This window comes from Dermochelys coriacea, chromosome 1, assembly GCF_009764565.3.
Source record: "Dermochelys coriacea isolate rDerCor1 chromosome 1, rDerCor1.pri.v4, whole genome shotgun sequence".
NCBI lineage: Eukaryota > Metazoa > Chordata > Testudines > Dermochelyidae > Dermochelys > Dermochelys coriacea.
The window spans coordinates 295,909,098-295,932,176 of NC_050068.2; the positions used below are offsets into that span (position 1 = coordinate 295,909,098).

The window sequence follows — 23,079 nt, forward strand, 5'->3', positions numbered from 1 at the left end:
TGATCACTTAAGATAAGCCATCACCAGCGCGGGGGGGAAGGAGGAAAACCTTTCATGGTGACAAGGTAGGCTAATTCCAGCAGTTAAGAAGAATATCTGAAAAAAGAAGAGTACTTGTGGCACCTTAGAGACTAACAAATTTATTAGAGCATAAGCTTTCGTGAGCTACAGCTCACTTCATCGGATGCTGTAGCTCACGAAAGCTTATGCACTAATAAATTTGTTAGTCTCTAAGGTGCCACAAGTCCTCCTTTTCTTTCTGAAATAGATGAACACACAGTAGTGGTATTATCTCGTTTGGTGATGGGGGGGGGGGGGGCTTAGTTAAGTACAGTATTGTCTCCAGTGTTACATCAGTGCAAAATAATGCTCTCGTGGTATTTCCCGGCGATGCAGGAGGGAGCTTAGGGGAGTAACAGCCTCTGAGTGGCATCCTAAACTGAGCTGAAAAAGGCGAGAAAGGAAATGAGCCGGGGCGTGGCTAGGCCGAGCCGGGGCTGGTGTTGGTATACAAAGGAGAGGCGGCACATTGCTGTGTATGTAGCTGCCTCGCCCTTTCCGCCCGCCGCATTCCACTCTCAAAAGCAGAGGCAGCAGAGACATTTTTCAGACCTGCACCAACACCGTAAGGGAGCAATATCCGGCTGCGATCACAACACTGCTCCACGCTTCCCCTCGCTCAGATTTAAGTAGAAGGGGAGCTTTACTTCCCCCCCCCCCGTGTGTCGGTGGCTTTTAAACGACATTTTGGTACTTTTATTTATATTTTTGTCTGCGTTAAGGATTGTGTTTTTCCCTTTCAAGAACATTTAAAACTCTCAGTTTAGAAAACGATCTCGTTGGTACTGTGAAGATACCAGAGGGGGAAATCCCCGGTTTTCAGCTTCGCCGAGGTAACGTACTGTGCTTATTGCTGGGGGGAGGGGGCTGGGCTCTAAAAACGCCGAGTGGCTTATTGGTGCCTTTAGTTAATATTTTGTTTCCGAAACGATATTCAAGCCCCCTACGCGGGCTTTTCTGTGTGGGTCAGACTCACGTAAAATCCCGCCACAGATGCTGCTTCCTTCCAAGGTAAAAACAAACAAACAAACAAAAAAACCACCAAACCACGCCGCTGGTGCAATCTTGTGACTGATTTGCATTTTCCCCCCATTTAAACTGCAGGGATCCCATGCCCCTGGGGGTGGGTGGGAGTAGAAAGCAGGGAGCGGTATGGTAATGTTTGAGAGGAAGGTTAATCACAAGTGAATGTGACAATCGCACATGGATGTTGCATCAGTTTTCTTTTCTGGCAGAGGAGGGGTGGACTGGAGGTATTTCTCTTTCAGATATATAGTACACGTGTGTGTGATCAAATATATTTATGTGTGGGGATATTTTGTTGTTACTATAACAAATATTTGTTCATTATAGTATACTATGTGGGTACTTCTCTGTTATAAATCTTAATGTGGATATTATAGCTTTTACATTGCAGTATGATTGGTCTCCATGTAAGTTATGTAAATTGGGTGGATTTGATCTTTAGATATAAATGTCTTCCTAGCAGCTGGAGAGTGTGATTTTTTTTTTTATTTAATTCTTTTGCTTTTGTGTGTGCATGAAAGAGCATGTCTCAGAAAGTCCAACATACATACATACACGCTGGCAGACCCTTTCCTATGCTGATCACATCTCCAGGCGTGTGCTTGGGTGTTGTACTTGAAGATTTATCTTTGTTCTCCGTAGTCAGTATCTTGTACTTTTCCTCTCCGCCCCTCCTTGGCTAGTACTTTTCCACTCGCCTGGCTGACGATGAATCAGCCCCAGAGCAGCAGCAGCAGCAGCAAGCAGCAGCTCGTCACGTGACCCGCTAGATAGACCACTGCAGTATTGACGTTTCCTTTTTACCTTCACAGGCAAGGCAAGTCCTGCATCCAAGGACAAAAGAGCGAGCTCGGTGAAGACTGCCACCGAGGGGCGGTCATCAGGCCAAATACTCCGTACTTCATCTAATACTGGGAAAAGCTAATTGAATTCCCATCATGAGCAGAGCAGAAATGAGCAAGTTTAACATTTCTCCAGATGAAGACAGCAGTAGCTATAGTTCCAACAGCAATGACTTCAATTATCCATATCCAACCAAAGCACCTGCGAGGTCAGAGGGCTTTTTGCATTGCTCTTAGTTTTGTTTCCGTTTGCTAATATTTGTACAGTACCTTATTACACATAATGTACTTCATGCCTTTAAAATACTTTTTTAAAATGCCTTGCTAGACCTTAATGTTTTAATGTTTATATTTATTACAAATGTATACAAAGTTGAATATTCAAAATTTTATATTTATTTTGCAGATGACAGATTGTGTAGTTAGTTTTGTTGGATGATTTGCTGTTTTCTGATTCCCTTTGAAACAGAATAAAAAGCAGGAACAACTGACTTCCTAAAGGCCATTAATGTAAAACTTGTTCGTTATAACAATTAAATGTGGATTATTATTTTTTTCTTTCTTACAGATCTTGTGTAGACAGGGATCCAGAAAATCAAAATTTCCTGCTTGAATCCAATCTTGGAAAGAAGAAGTATGACATTGAATATGTAAGTATGCACTAATGATGTTTTAAAATTAGCATGCTAAACAGTTGCTTTACTTTCAAATATTTAACCTTGAAAAGTGGAAAATGTTCATTTTAAATTCAAAACTAAATCATGAATTAATTACTGGTTCTCTATTAATTATTAGCTTTTCCTTCCCTAACGCAGCATCCAGGTACTACTTCCTTTGGAATGTCAGCGTTTAATCTGAGCAATGTTATTATGGGTAGTGGCATCCTTGGACTTTCTTATGCCATGGCAAACACTGGAATTATTCTTTTTGTGTAAGTATGTTTTGGTTAATTTAAAAAAGGTTCTTCTGCCATGTATCTGTTAATAGACAATATTAGGGGTATCCAGTGTAGTTGTAGCTGTGTTGGTCCCAGGATATTGGAGAGACAAGATAGGTGAGGTAATATCTTTTATTGGACAACATTTCTATTTGGTGAGAGAGACAAGCTTTTGAGCCACACAGAGCTCTTCTTGAGATCTTTCTTTGAAACAGTTACAAGCCTTGTGGATAGGCAAAAGTAGTAAATGTGATGTAGCTCAACTTTTAACTAGGCTTTCATATGATCTCACATGACCTTCTCAGGTGCAAACTAGAGAATTATAGCCTAGGGGGCATGGAATGTATGGGGAGCAGGGAGAAGCTTTAGAAGAGTGGCAGCTGCTGGCTGAGTGTGCCTTACCTTACTGATGGCTGCGCTGCCTTCAGAGCTGGGCACCCAGCCAGCAGCCGTCACTCCCCACTCTGCCTTCCAAGCTGGGCAGCTTGAGAGCGGTGGCTACTGGCCAAGCGCCCAACTCTCAAAGCAGTGCCACTGCCAGCAGCAATGGAAAAGTAAGAGTGGCGGTGTCATATCATGCCACCTAACTTCTGCATTGCTGCTGGTGGCAGCATTGCCTTCAGAGCTGGGTTCTTGGCCAGCAGCTGCCACTTTCCACTCTGCTTTCAGAACTGAGTGGTGCTATATGTACTTGTGGGTGTGCAAATGACTACAGACACAAGCAGGGGTGGGGTGGGGAATCAATAAGTTTGAGAACTACTGGGCTAGAGGAACCTATTGCAAGGTAGGTGCACAACTGGTTTAAAAATGTTATTCAGGGAGTTATCAGTGGTTCACAGTCAGGCTGGAAGGGCATGTAGAGTGGAGTCTCACATGGATCTGTCCTGAGTCCAGTTCTATTCAGTATCTTCATGGATAATTTGGATAAATGAAATGGAGAGTACACTTATAAATTCTGTGGATGATACCAAGCTGAAGGGTTTACAAGTGCTTTGGAGGATAGGCTTAGAAGTCAAAATGATCTTGACAAACTAGAGAAATGATCTGAAATAGGGTGAAATTCAACAAGGACAAATAGTTCCTTCCTAAGTGGAATATTTTCAATCAGTTGTACACATACAAAATGGGAAATGACTGCCTAGGAAGGAGTAATGCAGAAAGGGATTTGGGGGTCATAGTGGATTACGAGCTAAACATGAGTGAACGGTATAACACTGTTCCAAAAAAAGCAAACATCATTCTGGAATGTATTAGCGGAAGTGTTGTAACAAGACATGAGAATTAATTCTTCTGCACTACTCCATACTGATTAGGCCTCAGTGGAAGTATTTTGTCCAGTTCTGAGCATCACATTTTAGGAAAGATGTGGACATTGTTAAAGGTCTAGAAAATATGACCTACAAGGGAAAGACTGAAAAAATTGTGTTTGTTTAGCCTGGAGAAGAAAAGGTTGAAGGAGAACATAAGTTTTTCCAAGTACATAGGAGATTGATAAATTGTTCTCCTTATCCACTGAGGACAGGACAAGAAGTAATGGGCTTAAATTGCAACAAGGGAGATTTAGGTTAGACATTAGGAAAAGCTTCCTAATTGTCAGATAGTTAAGCAGTGGAACAAATTACCTAAGGAGGTTTAGTGCCTGGCATGATTTATTCATTTTTTTTTTAAATTGTCTAAGAACTTTTATATACCCTTTTATTTATACATACTATTAATATTTTTTAAAATTAACAAAGCTGTGCCATACAGTAAAAAATAGTAAAGAGGCATTTACATACCCTTTTATATGCCAATTTCATGCTCTAAAGAGGTTCTGCAGTGGTTATGATGTCACCAGTATAACATATGGTAGGCGATCTCTTAGGAGTTAGTGTAGACAAAAAAGTAAAATAGGTGGGAGGAAGCAAGTTTAAAGTCAGTTATTTGAATAATTCAGCACATTATGCTATAATCAGTTCATTTTTTAAAACACTTGTAGCTAGCAATTTAGCAATCATAGGTGCCACAGTGGTTTAATTCTTTAATTTTTTTCATCTCTAGATTTCTGTATTCAAATGTATTGCCACTGAAATAAGGCTACGCTAGTTCACATATCATCACAAAATTAAGTATGATTAGTAGTCTAGATGCAAGAGAGCCCAGGCTGCAGTTGCTAACAGAGTGCATGGCTCACAGGATTAATAACAGTATAAAAAGCTTTTAATGTCTAGCTGATTGGTTCACATCTGGCCCAAGTTGGTAGTGACATGACATTTTTAACATGATGATTATTAGGTGGCTTATATGAACTGAGCTGGTGGTGTCAGTTCAGTTCCTACTGGACACGTGTTCTCATAGTGTGTGCTTGGTGTTTTCAGCATAGAAGCCAGGAAGTAAATGAGCACACAGACTAAACCAGGGGTTCTTACATTAATTTTTTTGATGTCCTCAGATTGTGGCCACCAACTCTTGCTGGTGGCCGCTCTGAAACTTTTTTCTTAAATTACTTGAAAAACAAATAAATATGCACATATACATGTCCAAATCATAGTAACTTATTTATGAAAATTTTTAGAGGTTACAAAGAAGCATTTCAATAAAGGATTAGGTAGTTCTAACAGAAGATAAGACAACTTCTGGGAGCCGTTAACAGTCTATTTAAGCACAAGTGAAACAACAGTAAATGTTGAGCAAAGGAAACTGACCTGCATTCAGATCATTTCAATGTATATGAATTTTAAAACAAACTGTACTGAGTCACAAGCTCTTAACACTTTCTAGTTGTCAGTCCATATTTTATCTGTCTTTTACCTTAAATTAACTGTCTTTTTTGTATCTTGCTTTACACAAAAACATCACATACAGCTGTAAGATGACTTGTTTCAGACTTTAGCAAATTTTCTCACCTAGTCACAAATTACATAAGTCACAAGTCTAGTGTTTCAGAGATGAACTAGCTGTGATGTAATTACCTAAGAATGTGAGGAAAAAGTAAAAATAGAAAAACAGCTGTTATAGTGATACAAAATAATGTTCTTTGATACTTTTGTTAAAATAATGTGTCTGTTGGGTCAAACAAAAATATATTGGGTATGATTCTCATTTATATTTGCACCTCTCTACACCACTCTAATAGTGTAAAGGGGCCTTATGTCAACTTTAAGTATTATTTAATCCCGTTTCAGCAGTATCTAGTATAAATGAGAATTGGGTCTGTTGACAAAATAATAATGTAAATCGGTAGCTGTACCTTCCAATGTGGATTTAAGTGTCCTTTCATCAACAAGCACTGATTGATTCAGACTTTCTCAGCTAGCATTGGAATTTACACTTATTTTTCTTAATTGTTCTTTCATTTCACTGTTTTGATATTGGTTCTTATGTTCTATCTTAAATCCTTCCTATTCAAATAGTACACTTAATTAATATAGCTAAACTAAATAAATTAAGGTTGTCTAAAAGTTTTTGGCTTTTTTTTCCCTCCCCTCATAGGATTCTCTTGGTGGTTGTGTCAATATTCTCTTTATATTCAGTTCATCTTCTCCTAAAGACCGCCAATGAAGGAGGTATGGTAAATTCTTCTTCTTGTACAAATTGTTATTACTAACTTCATATTATCTTTCCTTTGTAAAATACACATTTTCAATTGATTTATTTTGTATGTTTGTAGGGTCTCTATTATATGAACAGCTAGGAATGAAGGCATTTGGTTTGGCTGGAAAAATTGCAGCTTCCGGGTCAATTACAATGCAGAACATTGGAGGTGAGGCTTTTGAAAAATATTTACTGTAGATTGTAATGTCAAATAGTAAATACTCCGTCTCCATTCTCAGACTTTTTCACGTATGTTTTTATTAATTGTTTGTGGCAAGTAAAGTTATGAAATAAGTTTTTTGTGACTCTTCTGTCATTTTCCATCATCTATATTTGTAATGATTTATAATGTTATTCACCTACAGCTATGTCAAGTTACCTCTACATAGTGAAATATGAGTTGCCATTGGTCATCAAGTCATTTATGAACATCGAAGAGAACACAGGGTAGGTGATAGAACTCCTCCTCATCAGAGAAACTAATAGTAGAAACAAAAATGGGCAACATGTGTATATATATTTTATATGAAGACTTCCTTTGGTACATCTTAGTGTAGCTTCTTAATCAGAGATAAGGTGGTGGTAAGCTCCAGTAAGCTTTTTTTTTTTCTACCCCTTGGGTGGTCCATTTGACGTGGATCTAGCCTCTACTGGTAAAAATGTTAGCAAAATAACTATTTTCTATAATACGATAGAATACATATATATAAAGAATATACAGTAAGTGCTAATGGATGTGCTGGTCAACATATGGCTCAATAATGAAATTAAGTTAAATAGGGTTATAGTTATCTCTAATGTATTTCAGGAAGCTTAGACTGATGGTTTTCAAACACTAACATTGTGGGAAGTATTCTTACTCGAAGAGTAAGCTGCATTTCTACAGTGATTCTAGTTAATACTTGCTTAAGGACAAATATTCAGTAGGTTTGTGGCAATATTAAAAACACCAACTCATTGATTACAGTGCATGTAGTGATTTAAGATATACAGCATACATCCAAACTGTGCATCCACATTATCCATTAATCCACACAGAAATTCCATAACTTCTTGACTTTGAGACTCATGATTTCCTTCACAGGGGCTATCACCAGCAATAATATGCATCCTGATGCAAAGTGCTGAAGGCCTTCGATATCTGACTTTTTTTTTTTTTAACTCAACAAAACATTTTCTTCTTAAAAAAGACAAGTTGCAGTACATTAACTTTTATCATACAGATGTCTCAATCACACTAATTTGAGAATTTAGAGTGTATTTTTTTTAAAAGTTCCAAACAAAGTAACTGGAGAAATGTGTCCAAATTCTTCTCTCATTTGCATTGGTATGAATCTAGAGTGACTCTGTTAAAATTAATTCAGATTTACACCAGTTTTCAGAATTTAGCCCTTAATGATCAAACCAGCAAAGTCTTTAAGATAGAGTATTTGTTCAACAAGGCTTCTTTGCTAATCCAAATAATATTACATCTGGTTCAAAAATATCTCCTGTTACGGATCAGCTAGTACTATTTCCAGTATTAACAGTGGGATAAAGGCTACACTTTTACATGAATTGTCTTAGGAATATAGGATTTGACTAGAAGTCCAGGGTCTTGCCACAGTTGAATACCCATGACCAGTTTTGCCCTGTTACCTCATTTGTACTGAAGTTAAAAATCTGCTTTACACTGGTCTGAGAACTGAATTTGTTCCAAGTGTTTCAGAGGAAGATGCTCCCAATATACCTGACAAATGACTGATTACTTTCGCCTATGGAAAGAAAAAAGAAACACAAGAGGGGATTCAGGGGAAGAAAATCTCTATGAAATTTCCCTTGTGGTGATATTTTTTCGATTGTGATGGGCCAGATTTGCCCCATGGAACAGAATGAAATCTTTCCTGTGTCCCAGGTGATAGGCAGAAGGCCAGGGCCAGTCATGCAGAGGCCTTGTGGTTCTGCTGCAGTTCTGGCGCTCTCTCTGGCTTTCCCCCAGCTCCCTGGCAGCATACAGTAGAGTCACATTACCAGAGATTTTCCCTAGCCCTTCAAAGCCTCTCTTAAAGGGTGATCTCCATCCCAAATGGGGCATGGTGAGAAAGATAATGCAGCCTCAGGGTTGGGGCCTGGGGAGCAATAAAGAGACAAAGGCCCAGATTCACAAAGGTTCTTAGGCAGCTACCTCTCGTTAGGATTCAAGGACGTAAGTACCTTTGTGAATTTGAGCAATATGCATTTTTATTTCCACCAGCCTCTTTATTCACCTGACCAACAGGTTGTCTTTCTCCTGTCTCTCTTTCCCTTCCTCCCCTCAACGACCAAGTATATGCCTATCCTGAGGGAAAGGGATATTGCAGATGAGGACATGATGGGAGTATTGCCTCAATATAGATTTAGGAGGCATGGTGGTTCTTCTCTTCCCTCCCCCTGCCCACTCGTGGTGTGATGATCCTTTGTGACTTAGATATTATTCTTAAGAGTGCAGTTCAAATAGTACATCTGAATGCTAGAATATTCAGCATGTAAACCTATTTCTCCCATTTATCAGGTTAAAAAATATATTTGAAATACATCTTGAAATGGCAGTATTTTCAATAGCCCCTTTATACATTGTTTTGTGAAATTTAGCATAAAATATTTTTATTCTTGGTATTGTTACAGGATATTTTATCTCTTACTTACAAACAATAGTGGGTTATAGAAATGAATATATGTAAGGATTAACCTCTTCGCACCATTGTTGTAAAATGCTTTGACTTATATAAATTTAACTTTTTTTTTTCTTACAGAGAATGGTATCTTAATGGTGACTATTTGGTTGTGCTGGTGTCTATAGTGTTCATTCTTCCTTTGTCACTGCTGAAAAATTTAGGTAAGCAACTATTCATTTAAAGTAAATATGGAAACAAAGTGTTGATTTGGCTGTTAACAAGTGGAAGGCCAAATATGGGTGCTATCTCCACATTACTGATCTCTTGCCAGGTGGATGCTGTGCAAATGATCTCAGTCCCTGAAGAGAAGAATAGCATATCTCTTTTTAAGAAATAAATGAGGGGTACAGAGTGTTTGTAGAGTGTAATAGGAAAAGAAAGTGGGTGAGGACTGGATGGGAAGTCTGAAATTCCACTGCCTTTGACTGTGATCTTGTCAGATCTCTGTTTACACAGGATTTGGCCTGGTCGATGTACGTTAGGCACGTTTGAGGAAAGCACTTGATGCTCATGATTCAATTGGTGGAATACTTTCTCTGAATCAATATGGAGTGAATACCCCACATGGTGCTTGACTAGATAACCCACCCTATGTTGTGGAGGACTGTGGATCTGAAAGTGGCGTTTTTCAGATAAAATACAGGACCAATTTCTGCTCCTACTGAAGACTGTATCAAAATTCCCATTGACTTCATTGGAAACAGGATTAGATCTATTAACTGAAGCCCCTGACCACTTGTGGTCATCAGTTACCACGTGGCACTCTTCCAAGAGTGGGGATGTTATCCCTTGTGTCCTGGCCAAATTTCATTTTGGGTAACTACATTTTCCCTGCAGTTTAAATTGGAAATAATGGATTTTGTTTGTTTGGGATCCTAAACTGTTGTGTTGTATTGCTGCCTAGTTCTTTAGCAGAAGTGGCTGTACTTCAGTGATCCATATAGGCCCATTTTCTTTTCTTTTTTTTTTTAAAAAAAAAAAAAAAAAGGCAAGATGATGGGTTGTTTTTGAGTGAATAAACCTATAGGAGATCCTCAGGGCTTATTTTCACAGTGGGCTAATGTGCTTTATAGGATGTGATTTCTAATGAGTACTAATGTGCTCTGCATTAAGTAGGCCATGTGCATGCTTTTGGTGCACACCGGCAGGGTGTATACAGACCAATTTAATGCACAGCACATTAATGTACTTCAGAAATCATACCCCCATAGAGCCCTAATAACTGAGGGCTTGTCTTCACTGCACCAGTTAGCATACTTGAATTACTCCACTTACTTGAGTAAGGCGTGGTCTAAATGTAAAAATTAGATTGACCCAGCCGTGTTACTCAGGGCTGTGAAAAATTTTGCACCCTGAGCACCATAGTTAGGTCAACTTAACCCCCCAATGTAGATGCAGCTAGGTCATCAGAAGAATTCTTCCATTGACCTAGTTACCACCTCCTGGAGAGATGGATTAATTACATCACTGGACAAACCCCTTCGATTAATGTAAGAAGTGACTACACCGGGGGTTCTCAGACTGGGGTCCTGACCCCTAAGGGGATCGCAAGGTTATTACATGGGGGTTGTGAGCTGTTGGACTCCACCCCAGATCTTACTTTGCCTCTAGCATTTATAATGGTGCTAAATATATTAAAATGTTTTTAATTTATAAGGGTGGGGGGGTCACACTCGGAGGCTTACTGTGTGAAAGGGGACACAAGCACAAAAGTTTGCAAACCACTGATCCACACTATTGCGCTACAGAGGAACAGCTGCAGCACTGTGACTGCATAGCCTAAGAGTGACCACATTGTGAAACAATGACAGTGTGATTTTGATTAGCAGCACAGAGTCGCTGGATTAGCAGTTGCTGAGTTGTTGCTGATGAACTGCTGCATCCCCCAACTGCATTAACTCCAATGACAGCAGCTGCCTCTTAATAGGCCAGCTAGCTCAAGTTTAAAGCACCATGTAATTTGAGCTAGAAATTTTTGGGTGTAGAAGGGGGAGCAAAACTTGAGTTTATAGCTTGAGCTAACACTGCAGTGAAAACAAGTGATGAGACACTTGTAAATTACTAAATTTTGTGAATTAGCAAATAAGTGGAAAAATAAAAAAGCAAGGCTGTAATTTAAAAAGTTGTTTCTCTTTCTTGATTACAGGATATTTAGGGTATACAAGTGGCCTTTCCTTAATGTGTATGGTCTTCTTCCTTATTGTTGTAAGTATAATTTCTCTGTAGATTTACAGTGCTTATAATAGTGCATTTCAAGTGAGACTTCATATGATTTTGAAGCGCTTTATCATATTGTATCAGTTAAAAATAACAATGTGGTATTTTTAGGTAATTTGCAAGAAGTCCCAAATCCCTTGTCCTTTGGTATTGGAGTATGACATGATGAACTCAACTCTGAATGGCATGTTGGCACACCTGGCAACTGCTGCACGTTTGCATGGAACAGCACAAAACATGACTAGTGATGACATTTGCAGGCCAAAATATTTTGTCTTCAACTCACAGGTAAGGTACCATTTACCATGTAAAGGGCATTCCCACTATTAAAATAAGAGGGAGAACAAATATTACATAGAAATATGGTCATTTTTGCTTACATAATTGCCAAAACTAATATTTTGGGAGCCATTAATTATTTATGTCCCAATCCTGAAAGGCACTGTGCACCTCCTGCAAAATGGGGCTTCTTGAACTCAGTAAAAGTTAAGGAGGAGATGAGGGTTTCCAGCCTCTCCTGGGGGGCAGTCAGTACTTCACATGGTAAGGCAAAGTACTTAAGCACATTTAACTTTTAAACATGTGAGTAATCCCATCTGTATTCAGAAAAACAAATAATTTACCAGATTAAGTTGCACTGGTGCAAACTTCACCAGGAAATAGGTTTTGCACTTGTGTAACTACAATGGTTGAAAAGTCTCCATTGACTTCAGTGAGCTTTGGGTCAGCCCCTAAAGGCCCAATCCTGCAAACCTTTACTCATACAAATACCCCTAGTGATGGAAAATCTCGTGAGAGAGAAATACTCATGTGAGTAAAGATTTTCAAGATCCGGCCATAAAGATTCAATCCAGCAAGGTGCTGAGAACCTCTTGGGAGATAGAGTGCATTCAACTACGATGGGCTTAAGTGGGGTTTGAGGATTTCCAGTATTGGGCCCTTAAGAACAAAAAAGAGAGAGAGAAAGTTGTAATAACCTTCCAGAATAGTTGACTTTTATAACAGAAAATTGAGACAAATAAGACTTTCAATGGAAAGTAAAAATATAAAGTAGAAACCTACTGATGAATTCTGTGCAACAAAGATAAATTTGCTACATCTATCAAGAAATTTATAAAGCATGTTTTATGTTTTTCAGACTGTCTATGCCGTACCAATCCTAACATTCTCTTTTGTCTGCCATCCTGCTATTCTTCCTATTTATGAAGAACTGAAAGGGTAAATGTATAGATTATATATAACTTTACTATTCAAAAAGAAACCAGCAATATATTGTCACTGTTAACACTTACTTCTGTTTGTTTCTTTAATAGCCGAAGCCGTAGAAGAATGATGAATGTGTCCAATGTTTCATTTTTTGCCATGTTTATAATGTACCTATTGGCTGCTCTCTTTGGATACCTGACATTTTATGGTAGTTATTGCCTCTTTTATTTTCTCACACACACACACACACACACACACACACACACGGACCAGTGGTCTTATGGCTAAAGTTCAGGACTGGAAGTCACTGTTTTGGTGCTGTTTGACACAGATTTTATGTTATCCTTGACCTGTCTGTGCCAAAGTTTATCCCTCAGTAAAATGGAGATACTACTTCCAGGGATTGTAAAGCTTATAAAATTCAGTTATATTGTAAAATACTTTGAGTCCAACATTGAAGTTACTATGTAAGGACAATTATAGAAATGGAAAGGAGAACTTGTGGCACCTTGGAGACTAACATATTTATTTGAGCATCAGCTTTCGTGACCTATAGTTCACTTGATTCTGAGCCTTAGTATGCTTAAGAAGGGGAATGAGCTTGGTTTTTTCTCACTAGTCCTTGTTATATTCTTCACAAACCTCTCATAACTGCACATTATTGTATTTTTCCCTTTTCTACTACTGTCCCTGTATTGGTTTTCATCTATAAAATCAAAGGACTATGTTCTACTCTGTAGTTTCATTGCCTTTAAGGAGTCTACAGTTGTATAACTGAGAACAGATTTTGGCTCTAAGTATATGCTATGATGTTGCCATAGTCTAATAATCAGAAGGTGAAAACTTATTTGCCTTTCTCATGCAAAGTCCGTGAGTAGCAGAGAGCAGAATTTGGCCCAGCTGAAGTACATGTGCAAGTAAAATGAGTGGGGCTACGCCCTGTGTCTCTTTCTCTTCCACAAACTTGCAGGACAATATGCTCAAGACCACTGAGTTTTTAATTCACTGTAAATTCGTGGAGGAACTGGACTGTCCTGTTCTTATTTCTTAAGTACACAGGGATATTACCATTCTGTTATGTTTTGCTGCAGTATTGTGAAGAGTGTGTTATTAGAGTTCAATTAAAATGCCATTTTCTTTATAGGAAATGTTGAAGCAGAATTGCTTCATACTTACTCTGCAGTTCTGGGTGCTGATGTTGTTATTCTTATTGTACGTCTGGCTGTACTTATGGCTGTAACCCTTACTGTACCTGTAGTTATCTTTCCAGTAAGTAATCTTTTTTTTTTTTTTTTTTTTTTTTTTTTATTCCATGTATCCATCTTAGCCAGTAACTGGCTACCTTTCCTTCCTCTCCTGTTGTGGACTAGTAGTAATATTAAATTAATTAAACAAATACAGTTTGCTAATTTCTAGTAACTTTTTAATTTAAAAAAATATTCTTTATAACAAGTCTGCATGTATGCTTTTTACTCATTTAACTGAATCAGAATAATTAACAAGTATCAATTTAGAAAGTAAAATATTTTTACATTGAAGGGTCAAAACCTTTAATCTTTTTTATATTTCTGTATTCTAGTCATTTTAAAAAAAAAAATGAGATAAAAGTAGTGTTGTGTACTACACCTGCTCCTTAGTCTCCTTACCAATTTTGTTTGTTTTAAATGGTTTTTAGTTAGTTGTGGTGTTTTTAAACACCTAAATAAAGAACTGGAAAATCTCTTTTCATAAAGAGCTGTCAAATGCATGAAGTCAAGTGCAAAACAGAGAATCTTTTTTTTCTCTCTCTCTAATGTCTTACTGTTATAGTAATCCCAGTTGTTTTTGCATTAAGTCGACAGTGTCTCTTTTTAAGGACTTTTGTGATTAATACTAATGTCTTCATTATTTTTTGCAGATTCGTACTTCAATTACACAGCTGTTTTGTGCAGAGAAGGAGTTCAGTTGGTTACGTCACAGTTTAATTACAGTTTTTGTTTTGGCATTTACCAATGTTCTCGTAATCTTTGTCCCTTCCATTCGAGATATATTTGGATTCATTGGTAAGTTTTTTGTATGTTAGCTCAGGGTTTTGTTTGGTTGGTTGGTTTTTTGTTTTTCAAAATCAGAACAATATTTTCAAAAGTCTAATGAAACACTACTTATTTCAGAAAACTTTTTTTAAAAATTTATTTTAAATATAGGTGCCTCTGCTGCTGCCATGCTGATCTTTATACTTCCTTCTGCTTTCTATATCAAACTAGTGAAGAAAGAACCTCTGAAATCAGTGCAGAAGATTGGGGTATGTATAGAAGAGTATTTTCATTAACATGCTTTCATCACTGGTTCAGAGCAATTATTTCTTTATAATCTAAGGATTTCAGAATTTCTGTGATCTTCATTGATGAACTAGCAGTAACTAGTAGCTTCTATTACTCTTAACAAGCAGTAGTTTTCATAGGCAATTGTAACTGGAGAGAGAGCCACTAGGAAGTTATTTGTGCATACTCCCCCACGAGACTTCTCCAGTTGTTGTACCGGCCAATTGCAGAGGTGACAACAACCAGGATTTCATCCTGAAACAGCAAATTGTTAGTGGAAATTAAATAGTGGTGGAAGTAAAATCATTTTAATTACATATAGCTATTGCACCATTACCGACATTAAAATAGCATGAATAGAAATGGGGCACATTTTGTCTATTTCATAACAAATAATATATACGAAAAGTGCCTGATAAATGTTTAGTGGAGTGTATTCAACAAAATACCTATTCAGTACTGAAACTGCTGTATAATATTATGCAGCCTCACTGGCCTCTCTCAAATATTTCTTCAAAACCTACGTCTCTTGGTTACTCCTTTCAGAGCTGACCTCCCCAGATCACTTGGGCCCTTTTGCTTGATGTTGCTGCTTCTGATCTTAGACGTTCAGGTTCAGATTCCCAGCTTGTGAAGCCGGGCATAGCTCCATTGAAATAGATAAATCTATGCCAGTTTACACCAGCTGAGGACGTAGCTTGCTGTATTAAAAATAAATTTTATTAATCCATTTTAAAAAGGAACCAGAGCATGTGAAAATCATTGTCACTTACTGTAACCTTTGTTCTTTTTTATTAGTCATTCCTTAGTGTTCTTTGACTAATTTAATTTAAATCTTAAATAACTCAGGACAGGCACTTACCGGTTTTATGCCAGGTAAACATTTGTAGCTGAAGAAGAAGAAAATTTAAAATATCTGAAGTAAATTTTATATTTTCTCTTTCCAGGCTATACTCTTCCTAGTGAGTGGCGTGTTTGTGATGATTGGAAGTATGACCTTGATTATTCTAGATTGGATCCATAATTATGCATCTGGTGGACATTAACTGGCACGATTTAATCTCGAATACTCCAGTGTTCACTGAAATATCTACTGAGAGAGAAAATTACCTAGATTTGCAATTTTGCTTCCTTTAAAATGCAGATTCTTTGATGCTGGTTCTTCTGACTGTAGAATAAGTGAACTCTTGAAAAGAAACTATTCTGCATGATGGAAGTGAATATTAACATCAAACCACCTGAGTCTCTGGCTGAGGGAAGTGACAATTTTATTCCATTCCAGAGAATGGACACAACTCTCTGTAGAATTTTATCGAGCCATGTTTGGCTTTTGTCATTGTTACTTGGGTATTTTATTATTTTACTTGAATGTGCCTAATGGAACCATTTGATGTGAAAAATAACTCTTAATTTACAGCAAAGTGTTGATCTATCCAATGAGAGAAAGAGAGGGGAAAAAACACTATTATTTTATGTACCAAAAATTCTTATGGACCTCAAAAGCATGATTTTGACTTTAAGAAAACAATTTTTTAAATACAAAAATGTATCCCAGTGACATAGAACCTGTACAAACATTTCATCTGTGTTCTACATTTAATACAATTTGCCCTTCTATGGAGGCATAATTAGAAGGGGGAGCATTTGTTTGTTTGCCCATCAGAAATATTTTTTTAAACAAATTTATACTGACTTTCAACCAATTTGAGTAGGTCAAAACTCCGTAACTGAATAGAAACAGTTTATTCAGTGACACTCAGATACTCCAAAATTTAATCAAAGAAGTCATTATTGATATCCCAAATCATTGCACCTAATCAACTGGAAATACCATAGTTTTAAAAAATGGCAATCGGACTCAAGTTTTAGTGCTTTTAACAGTTTCAGGTCATCAGAATGGGTGATGTTTAAAATAAACTTTTATACAGTGAAGAGCTCATAAAGATCTTGGGATTTCTCCTCTTGAGGTTCTCAATAGTGCAATTAGGTAAAACAGGGTGGTTGTTTGTTCAGATTCAGTTGCAGCTATCTACCAAATCACACTGGGTCGTGTCATATGCCATTGATATACAAAACTCTCTCTTTTGAGATTAATGGGGGGTTCTGCTTAATGATAGCATATGGCCCATTGTCAATTATGTTTGTTTTTTTTGGCCAGTCTTTCTTTCTTGAACTTGCTGCACCATAAAAAGAAGTCCCTGCTGTGGTTTATTAATTGTACAGTTTTCACAAACTGTTCAGTATTTGTCAATTTCTCATCCACTGTTGGATTTTGAATTACTTGATTATTTTTTGTTCCTATTTTGTCTATGCTAAAAGCCTAATACACAAACTGCCCCAGTATTTGGTGCTCGATACAAGTTCTCTTCATATAGCCCTGGTCTGCAGGGGGATCGATCCAAGTTACTTAACTTCAGCTACGTGAATAATGTAGCTGAAGTCGACGTACTTAGATCGACTTACCTTGGTGTCTTCACTGCGGTGAGTCAGCTGCTGCTGCTCCCCTGCCGACTCTGCCTGCACCTCTCGTGGTGCTGGAGTACAGAAGTCGACGGGAGAGCACTTGGGGATCAATTTATCGTGTCTAGACTAGATAATAAATCGATCTCCGCTGGATCAACTGTTGCCTGACAATCTGGCAGGTAGTGAAGACATACCCCATAGGCAACTGGGATTCCTCATGCAGTTGGTACTTTATAGTAGTTTAAACAAAACAAAAACCCTCATGGACTGAACAGTCATCATATACTTGTTTGCTTCAGAAATGGATACATTTTGTTTGAGTCCTAACTAGCAAGCTACCAAAACAAGTGCTGTATGGTTGTGACTAGCTGTTTTGTTTCTACTGCACGTTTACTATTTATTCCTATCCCAGGTTCAAGAAAACCGTAACTGCATAAGAGCACATTTGACTTATCAAAGATATCACTATGGGTGGGTGCAGTATAAGAACCTGGATAAAGATAATAAAAGAGTCATGGTACTATGTTCAACTATATTTGTCTGGCATAATGTTTTTAAAATCTGATTTATGAAATTCAATTTAGTAGTTGGGTCAGAGGGAACAAATAATGGCATGTAATCAGTTGATTAAACAGCACTGAAGATTTTGTCTCAAAAGCCAGAATCAATTCTAGGGTACAATCACTATTTGGCAGATAGAAAAGGAGGACTTGTGGCACCTTCGAGACTAACAAATTTATTTGAGCATAAGCTTTCGTGAGCTATAGCTCACTTCATCGGATGCATTCAGATGATGCCTGTCTTTCTCCACATTTTTAAAATCTATGAGAAATCACAGATATTTTGATTCATACTTCTGACTACAACTACCAATCACCACATCTGCAGCAAACATAATGAAAAGTGAGAGTTCTCTCATTTTGCTTGTTTGATTAGTCCAGTGGTACTCAACTTTCAGTTAGCACTTTGAACTGAGCAGTGCTTCTTTTACTGGGACTCAGGAAGAGGAAGTGGAGTTCAGATCAAAGGCTCATTTATTCCTGATCTATGGAGAGGAGTACTGAACAAATGTTTCAGAGATATGGCAACTCTTCTTCCTCCTCCAGATTTCTGTGGGTGTGGGGAGGAGATTTTAAAATGTCCTCTCCCTCCAAAAGTTTGTAGTGTGTAGAGGATGAAGAGATTCCCTTTTCAGCATCAAAGGGAGCAAAAATGAACCTCTTCCCTCTCTGCAACCAGAAGAGAGGGGGAGATCCTTCAATCACTGTCAGGGGGAGATAAAAGATGAAGATGTTACATGTTAGCACCTCATTATGTTGATTCAATACATGTTATTGAGTCGTGCAAATTTATGTATGAATGTCTGGACATTACACTGTGAGTCAGTTGTTCTCTGAAGCTCCATTTGATGACTAAGTAGCTCTTCAGCTGTTAAACTTGAGTACCACTTTGCTAAGTAGTTTTCTAATATATGAATCTGTTGCAAACTTGTCAGTTTAGAGGTCCCTAAACAAACCAATGGAAATGAGCAGCTTCAGTATTAAACCACTGTATTGTCACCTTGTTTTTACGTTGCTGTCTTCCATAATATTTCAGTCATAACTATAATGTTATTTATAGAACATTAATCCATTAAAACTAAAACCTATTTTTCAATATTTATGATAGTCTGTGTACATTATTGTATGTGTATATAATGTAAATATATTGTATATAATATAGGTTTGGGACTTTTGGGTATATGTATATATTCCTCCGTCATTAATGGCTATTGCATCATTTCAACAAGTTGTTTATGTTGTACATCTGTATAACAACAGTCAAAGGAAGTTTCTTTACAGTTATGCTTACACAAATTGAAATAGTATGTTACCACTCGAGATGTAAGACCACACGAACATGAAAGGTTTTATTTATTACAAATGCATATGTTGCAATAAAGAAGAGTCTTTGGGGTCCATAAAGAAGTATAGATCAGGTACAGATTTTTTTTTCATACAGTTTAACATGGATGTTATAATTTCCCAAATGCAGTGACTGACAACTTATTTTACAGTCTAATCTATGTGTTACAGGTATTCTACAGTACATCTTTGTGTGTATATTTTGTATATACCTACTGTATTGTTGGAGGTCAACAATTCAGCTATAATTGTTGGCAAAGAGTGTTACACAGTTTCAATGAAACATATGTTTTGTTTTAACTGAATTAAAAATAAATAAATAGATAATCCTTGGCACTTGTGTTTTTCTTTGGGGATGAAGAGGTGAAGGAATTGCTTTTGAGTTAATAGCAATGTACAGCACGCAGGAAATTTAATTCCTTAGCTATTTGACATTGCTTGTATGTTTTTTTTGGCAGTTTTCACAATAATCTAATAGAATTATGCAGCATTTGATTTATGAACAGGCTCTCAGACACCACTATGATTTGGCATGATATAAGAACCTAGGCAGAGATTATTAAAAAATACCATGGTATTCAACTATATTTATCAGGTATAATGTTTAAAATATCTGATTTACAAAAGTTCATTTAGTAGTTGCGTTGGAGGGAACAAGTTGGGAGATTTTCTGAAGCAGTGCCCATTCAGCCTATACATATGCTCCAGATATTCTTGTTTATATCCTGTACCAAAGATAAATAAAGCTGCCCTGGCAAGCTACCCTCAGTTCCTTCTCAACAACCCTACAGCTTGAGCCAGAACATCTAGCATGTCCGCTTTCAGCCTAGCTGTAGCTTAGCTTTGTATTTTAGTCTTAGTATAGTTTAGCTTTCTAATATGGCAGAAGACAGTTTAATTAATTTACTAGTTCGATGCCCCTGTATTTATTTGATGGTTTGTCTGTTGACTACCCCATCTTTTTTCCCTATACCCTTTTCCCGTTGAGGGGCTTTTCCATGAAGGTAGTTGTCACTGGTTTTGCTGGGATCCCCAAGCTTTAAAAGCTGCTTTTCCAGCTGGGAATCTAGCCCAGTTAGCAACAGGCATTCCACTGGTTGGGAGACACCCACACACCAACCAAGTGGAAGATCACTTTCTTCAAGAGCTGATCTAGAAAAAATAGATAACATTCTGTGCTTGCTCCATCATAAGAAGTCTAAGAGCAGTTTCAGAACCGGGATCAGCAGACGCACCTGTACACCAGCCTTCAAGTGCACTTAGTGCCCCATTGATCTCTATATCCTGCTCACTGAGATCACGGGATGAACATACTGACAGGGTTACAAGGAAACTGAGTTTTGCATCTCCCACCAGAGAACATCTCATTGAATAGATCCCAGTCACCTTAGAGAACAACTGTGTTGGTGACCTCAGGTTCCAAAGAGAGTCACTTTGAGGCACCAGAATGTTCTAGTACTGGGAGCTCATCAAAGACCTCATGCTCTTCTAAGAGCCACGGGTCCAAGCAGGGACAGAATCCAATTTTCTGGGGCACCATTCAACTGCATTAGCCAACAGCCTTAGTCAAGACAAACCACAGAATGCTTCCAAAATCATTCCTAGATCTTTTAGAAAAAAAAAACTATCTTGATTTAAAAATTGTCAGTGATGGAGGATCCGCCACACCCCTTAGAAAATGGTTCCAATGGTTAATTACTCTATCACACCATTAAAAAATTAAGCCTTATTTCCAGTCTGAATTTGTCTAGCGATTGGATCACGTTATACCTTTCTCTGCTAGATTGAAGCGCTTAGCCTTCCCTTCGTTAAGCTAAATAGATTGAGCTCTTTGAGTCTGTCACTATACGATGTTTTCTAATTCTTTAATCATTCCTGTGGCTCTTTGAAATCTCTCCAATTTATCAAGCCTCCTTGAATTGTGAGCACCAGAACTAGACACAGTATTCCAGTAACATCATCCTCAACCTTCCTCCCCTTGCACCTACTTGCTTCCAATCCCCTGAGCTCCAAGTCCTTGTCTCCTTACCCAACCAGTCCCAGTCTCCCACTTCATCCCAACTCTTGGTCCATTTCCATCTCCCCCAGTCCCAGTTTTCCCCCAACCTCCTTGTCCCAAGGTACTCTCCCCATGTCTCCACATTTGAATCCAGCAGCTTCATCCTCCACATTGCCTGGGCTCATTGGGGAGGACAATGAGAACACAGAAGAGCAGGGACCTTGCTCAGGGCTGGTCTTTGAACAGGGTAATCAGCCAGGGTGACATACTGAAGGGGATGCGTTTGCTACCTCCCATGTGACCTGACTTGCTGACTGAGAGCCAACTGGTCTTATGGACGCAGCCAGCCAGCCAGGGAGAGAGACATGCATCACTGGAGAGAGCAGCCCCAAGCTGCAACTTGACTAGACACTCTGTTGGGTAACTCATTCGGTGGGAGCAGCAGGAGTGGGTGCTCAGTGTTCCCCACTCTTCCAGAACAGAGGGTTTGCATTGGAAGCCATGGAGAGTGGGGCTGGACTGGAAGAGGCTCCCAATCTGATCCCTGGGATGGGTGGCTGAGGTTGAGGGGAGGGGGAGGAGGCGGGATGTGTGTGTCAGCAGCTTGCCTCTGTGTCCCAGCTGGGGAACTGGAGCAGCCTCCCTGCTAACTAGGTTGTGAAGGGGGTGAGCCTGCTGCACTAACGTCCCTTAAGGGCCCCACTTGTCCAGGAAAGGGCTTGCTCTGTCTGCCAGCACTGCCGGCAGGAGCGCACACTTAGCTCTGCATAGGTGAGCACCATGCTAACCAGGGATGCTGCAGCATGCTCCCATCCATCCCATCCCTTCCCTGCAGAGAGATGACACATTGGGGGGGGCAGTAGGGTGCACAGGAGATAAATGGGTGTGAGATCAGCTCCCCCATGTGCCTCCTCCACCATCTCAACAGGAGTGGCAATGTGGACCGCAGTGGGTAGGGGAGTTGCATGCAGACTCACTGCACTCTTCCCCGTCCCAGGGATGTTCCCAACACAGTGGTTTTGTAGTTTTAATTGCAGATTAACCATTAAGTACACGCTGTGTTGTAATTGAAATAAATGTATTTGAAAAAAGTGTTCTTAAAATGAAAAACGTGCTGGGTCATCATCTGAGATTGCTATAACATGAAGTATATGGCAGAAGGCAGGTAAAACAGAGCAGGAGACATACAATTCTCCCCCAAGGAGTTCAGTCACAAATGTAATTAACACATTATTTTTTTAACGAGTGTCATCAGCATGGAAGCATGTCCTCTGGAATGGTGGCCGAAGCATAAAGGGGCATACGAATGTTTAGCCTATCTGGCATGTAAATACCTTGCAATGCTGGCTACAAAAGTGCCATGGGAATGCCTGTTCTCACTCAGCTGACATTATAAATAAGAAGCAGGCAGCATATCTCCCGTAAATGTAAACAAACTTGCTTTTCTTAGCGATAGGCTGAACAAGAAGTAGGACTGAGTGGACTTGTCAGCTCTAACATTTTACATTGTTTTGTTTTTGGGTGCAGCTATGTAACAAAAAAGCTCTACATTTGTAAGTTGCCCTATCATGATAAAGAAATTGCACTACAGTACTTGTATGAGGTGAACTGAAAAATATTATATCTTTTGTTTATCATTTTTACAGTGCAAATATTTGTAATAAAAATAATAATATAAAGTGAGCACTGTACACTTTGTATTCTGTGTTGTAACTGAAATCAATATATTTGAAAATGTAGAAAACATCCAAAAATATTTTATAAATTTAATTGGCATTCAATTGTTTAACAGCGCAATTAAAACTGCAATTAATGGTGATTAATTTTTTTTATTGTGACTAATTTTTTTAGTTAATTGT

The 23,079-nt window shown here is 38.4% G+C and overlaps 1 protein-coding gene across 1 annotated transcript; it reads left to right on the top strand.

The window, feature by feature from the left end:
- The first annotated feature begins 318 nt into the window (after positions 1-318).
- SLC38A2 (solute carrier family 38 member 2) lies at positions 319-19,553 on the top strand. The gene is made up of 16 exons (XM_038405686.2): positions 319-893; positions 1,899-2,137; positions 2,497-2,578; positions 2,744-2,859; positions 6,337-6,410; positions 6,515-6,607; positions 6,804-6,885; positions 9,210-9,292; positions 11,278-11,336; positions 11,460-11,636; positions 12,487-12,566; positions 12,662-12,762; positions 13,699-13,823; positions 14,452-14,596; positions 14,738-14,835; positions 15,802-19,553. Exons 2-16 carry the CDS (start codon positions 2,025-2,027, stop codon positions 15,898-15,900), a joined length of 1,527 nt encoding a protein of 508 aa, XP_038261614.1. The 5' UTR covers positions 319-893; positions 1,899-2,024; the 3' UTR covers positions 15,901-19,553.
- Positions 19,554-23,079: the final 3,526 nt, after the last annotated feature.

Excerpts from the sequence above, each read along its gene's own strand:
- SLC38A2 (XM_038405686.2), top strand. The coding sequence starts at position 2,025 with ATGAGCAGAGCAGAAATGAGCAAGTTTAACATTTCTCCAGATGAAGAC. Across the intron at positions 11,637-12,486 it reads ATTTTGTCTTCAACTCACAG|ACTGTCTATGCCGTACCAAT; the intron begins GTAAGGTACCAT and ends TATGTTTTTCAG. Across the intron at positions 14,836-15,801 it reads AATCAGTGCAGAAGATTGGG|GCTATACTCTTCCTAGTGAG; the intron begins GTATGTATAGAA and ends TTCTCTTTCCAG.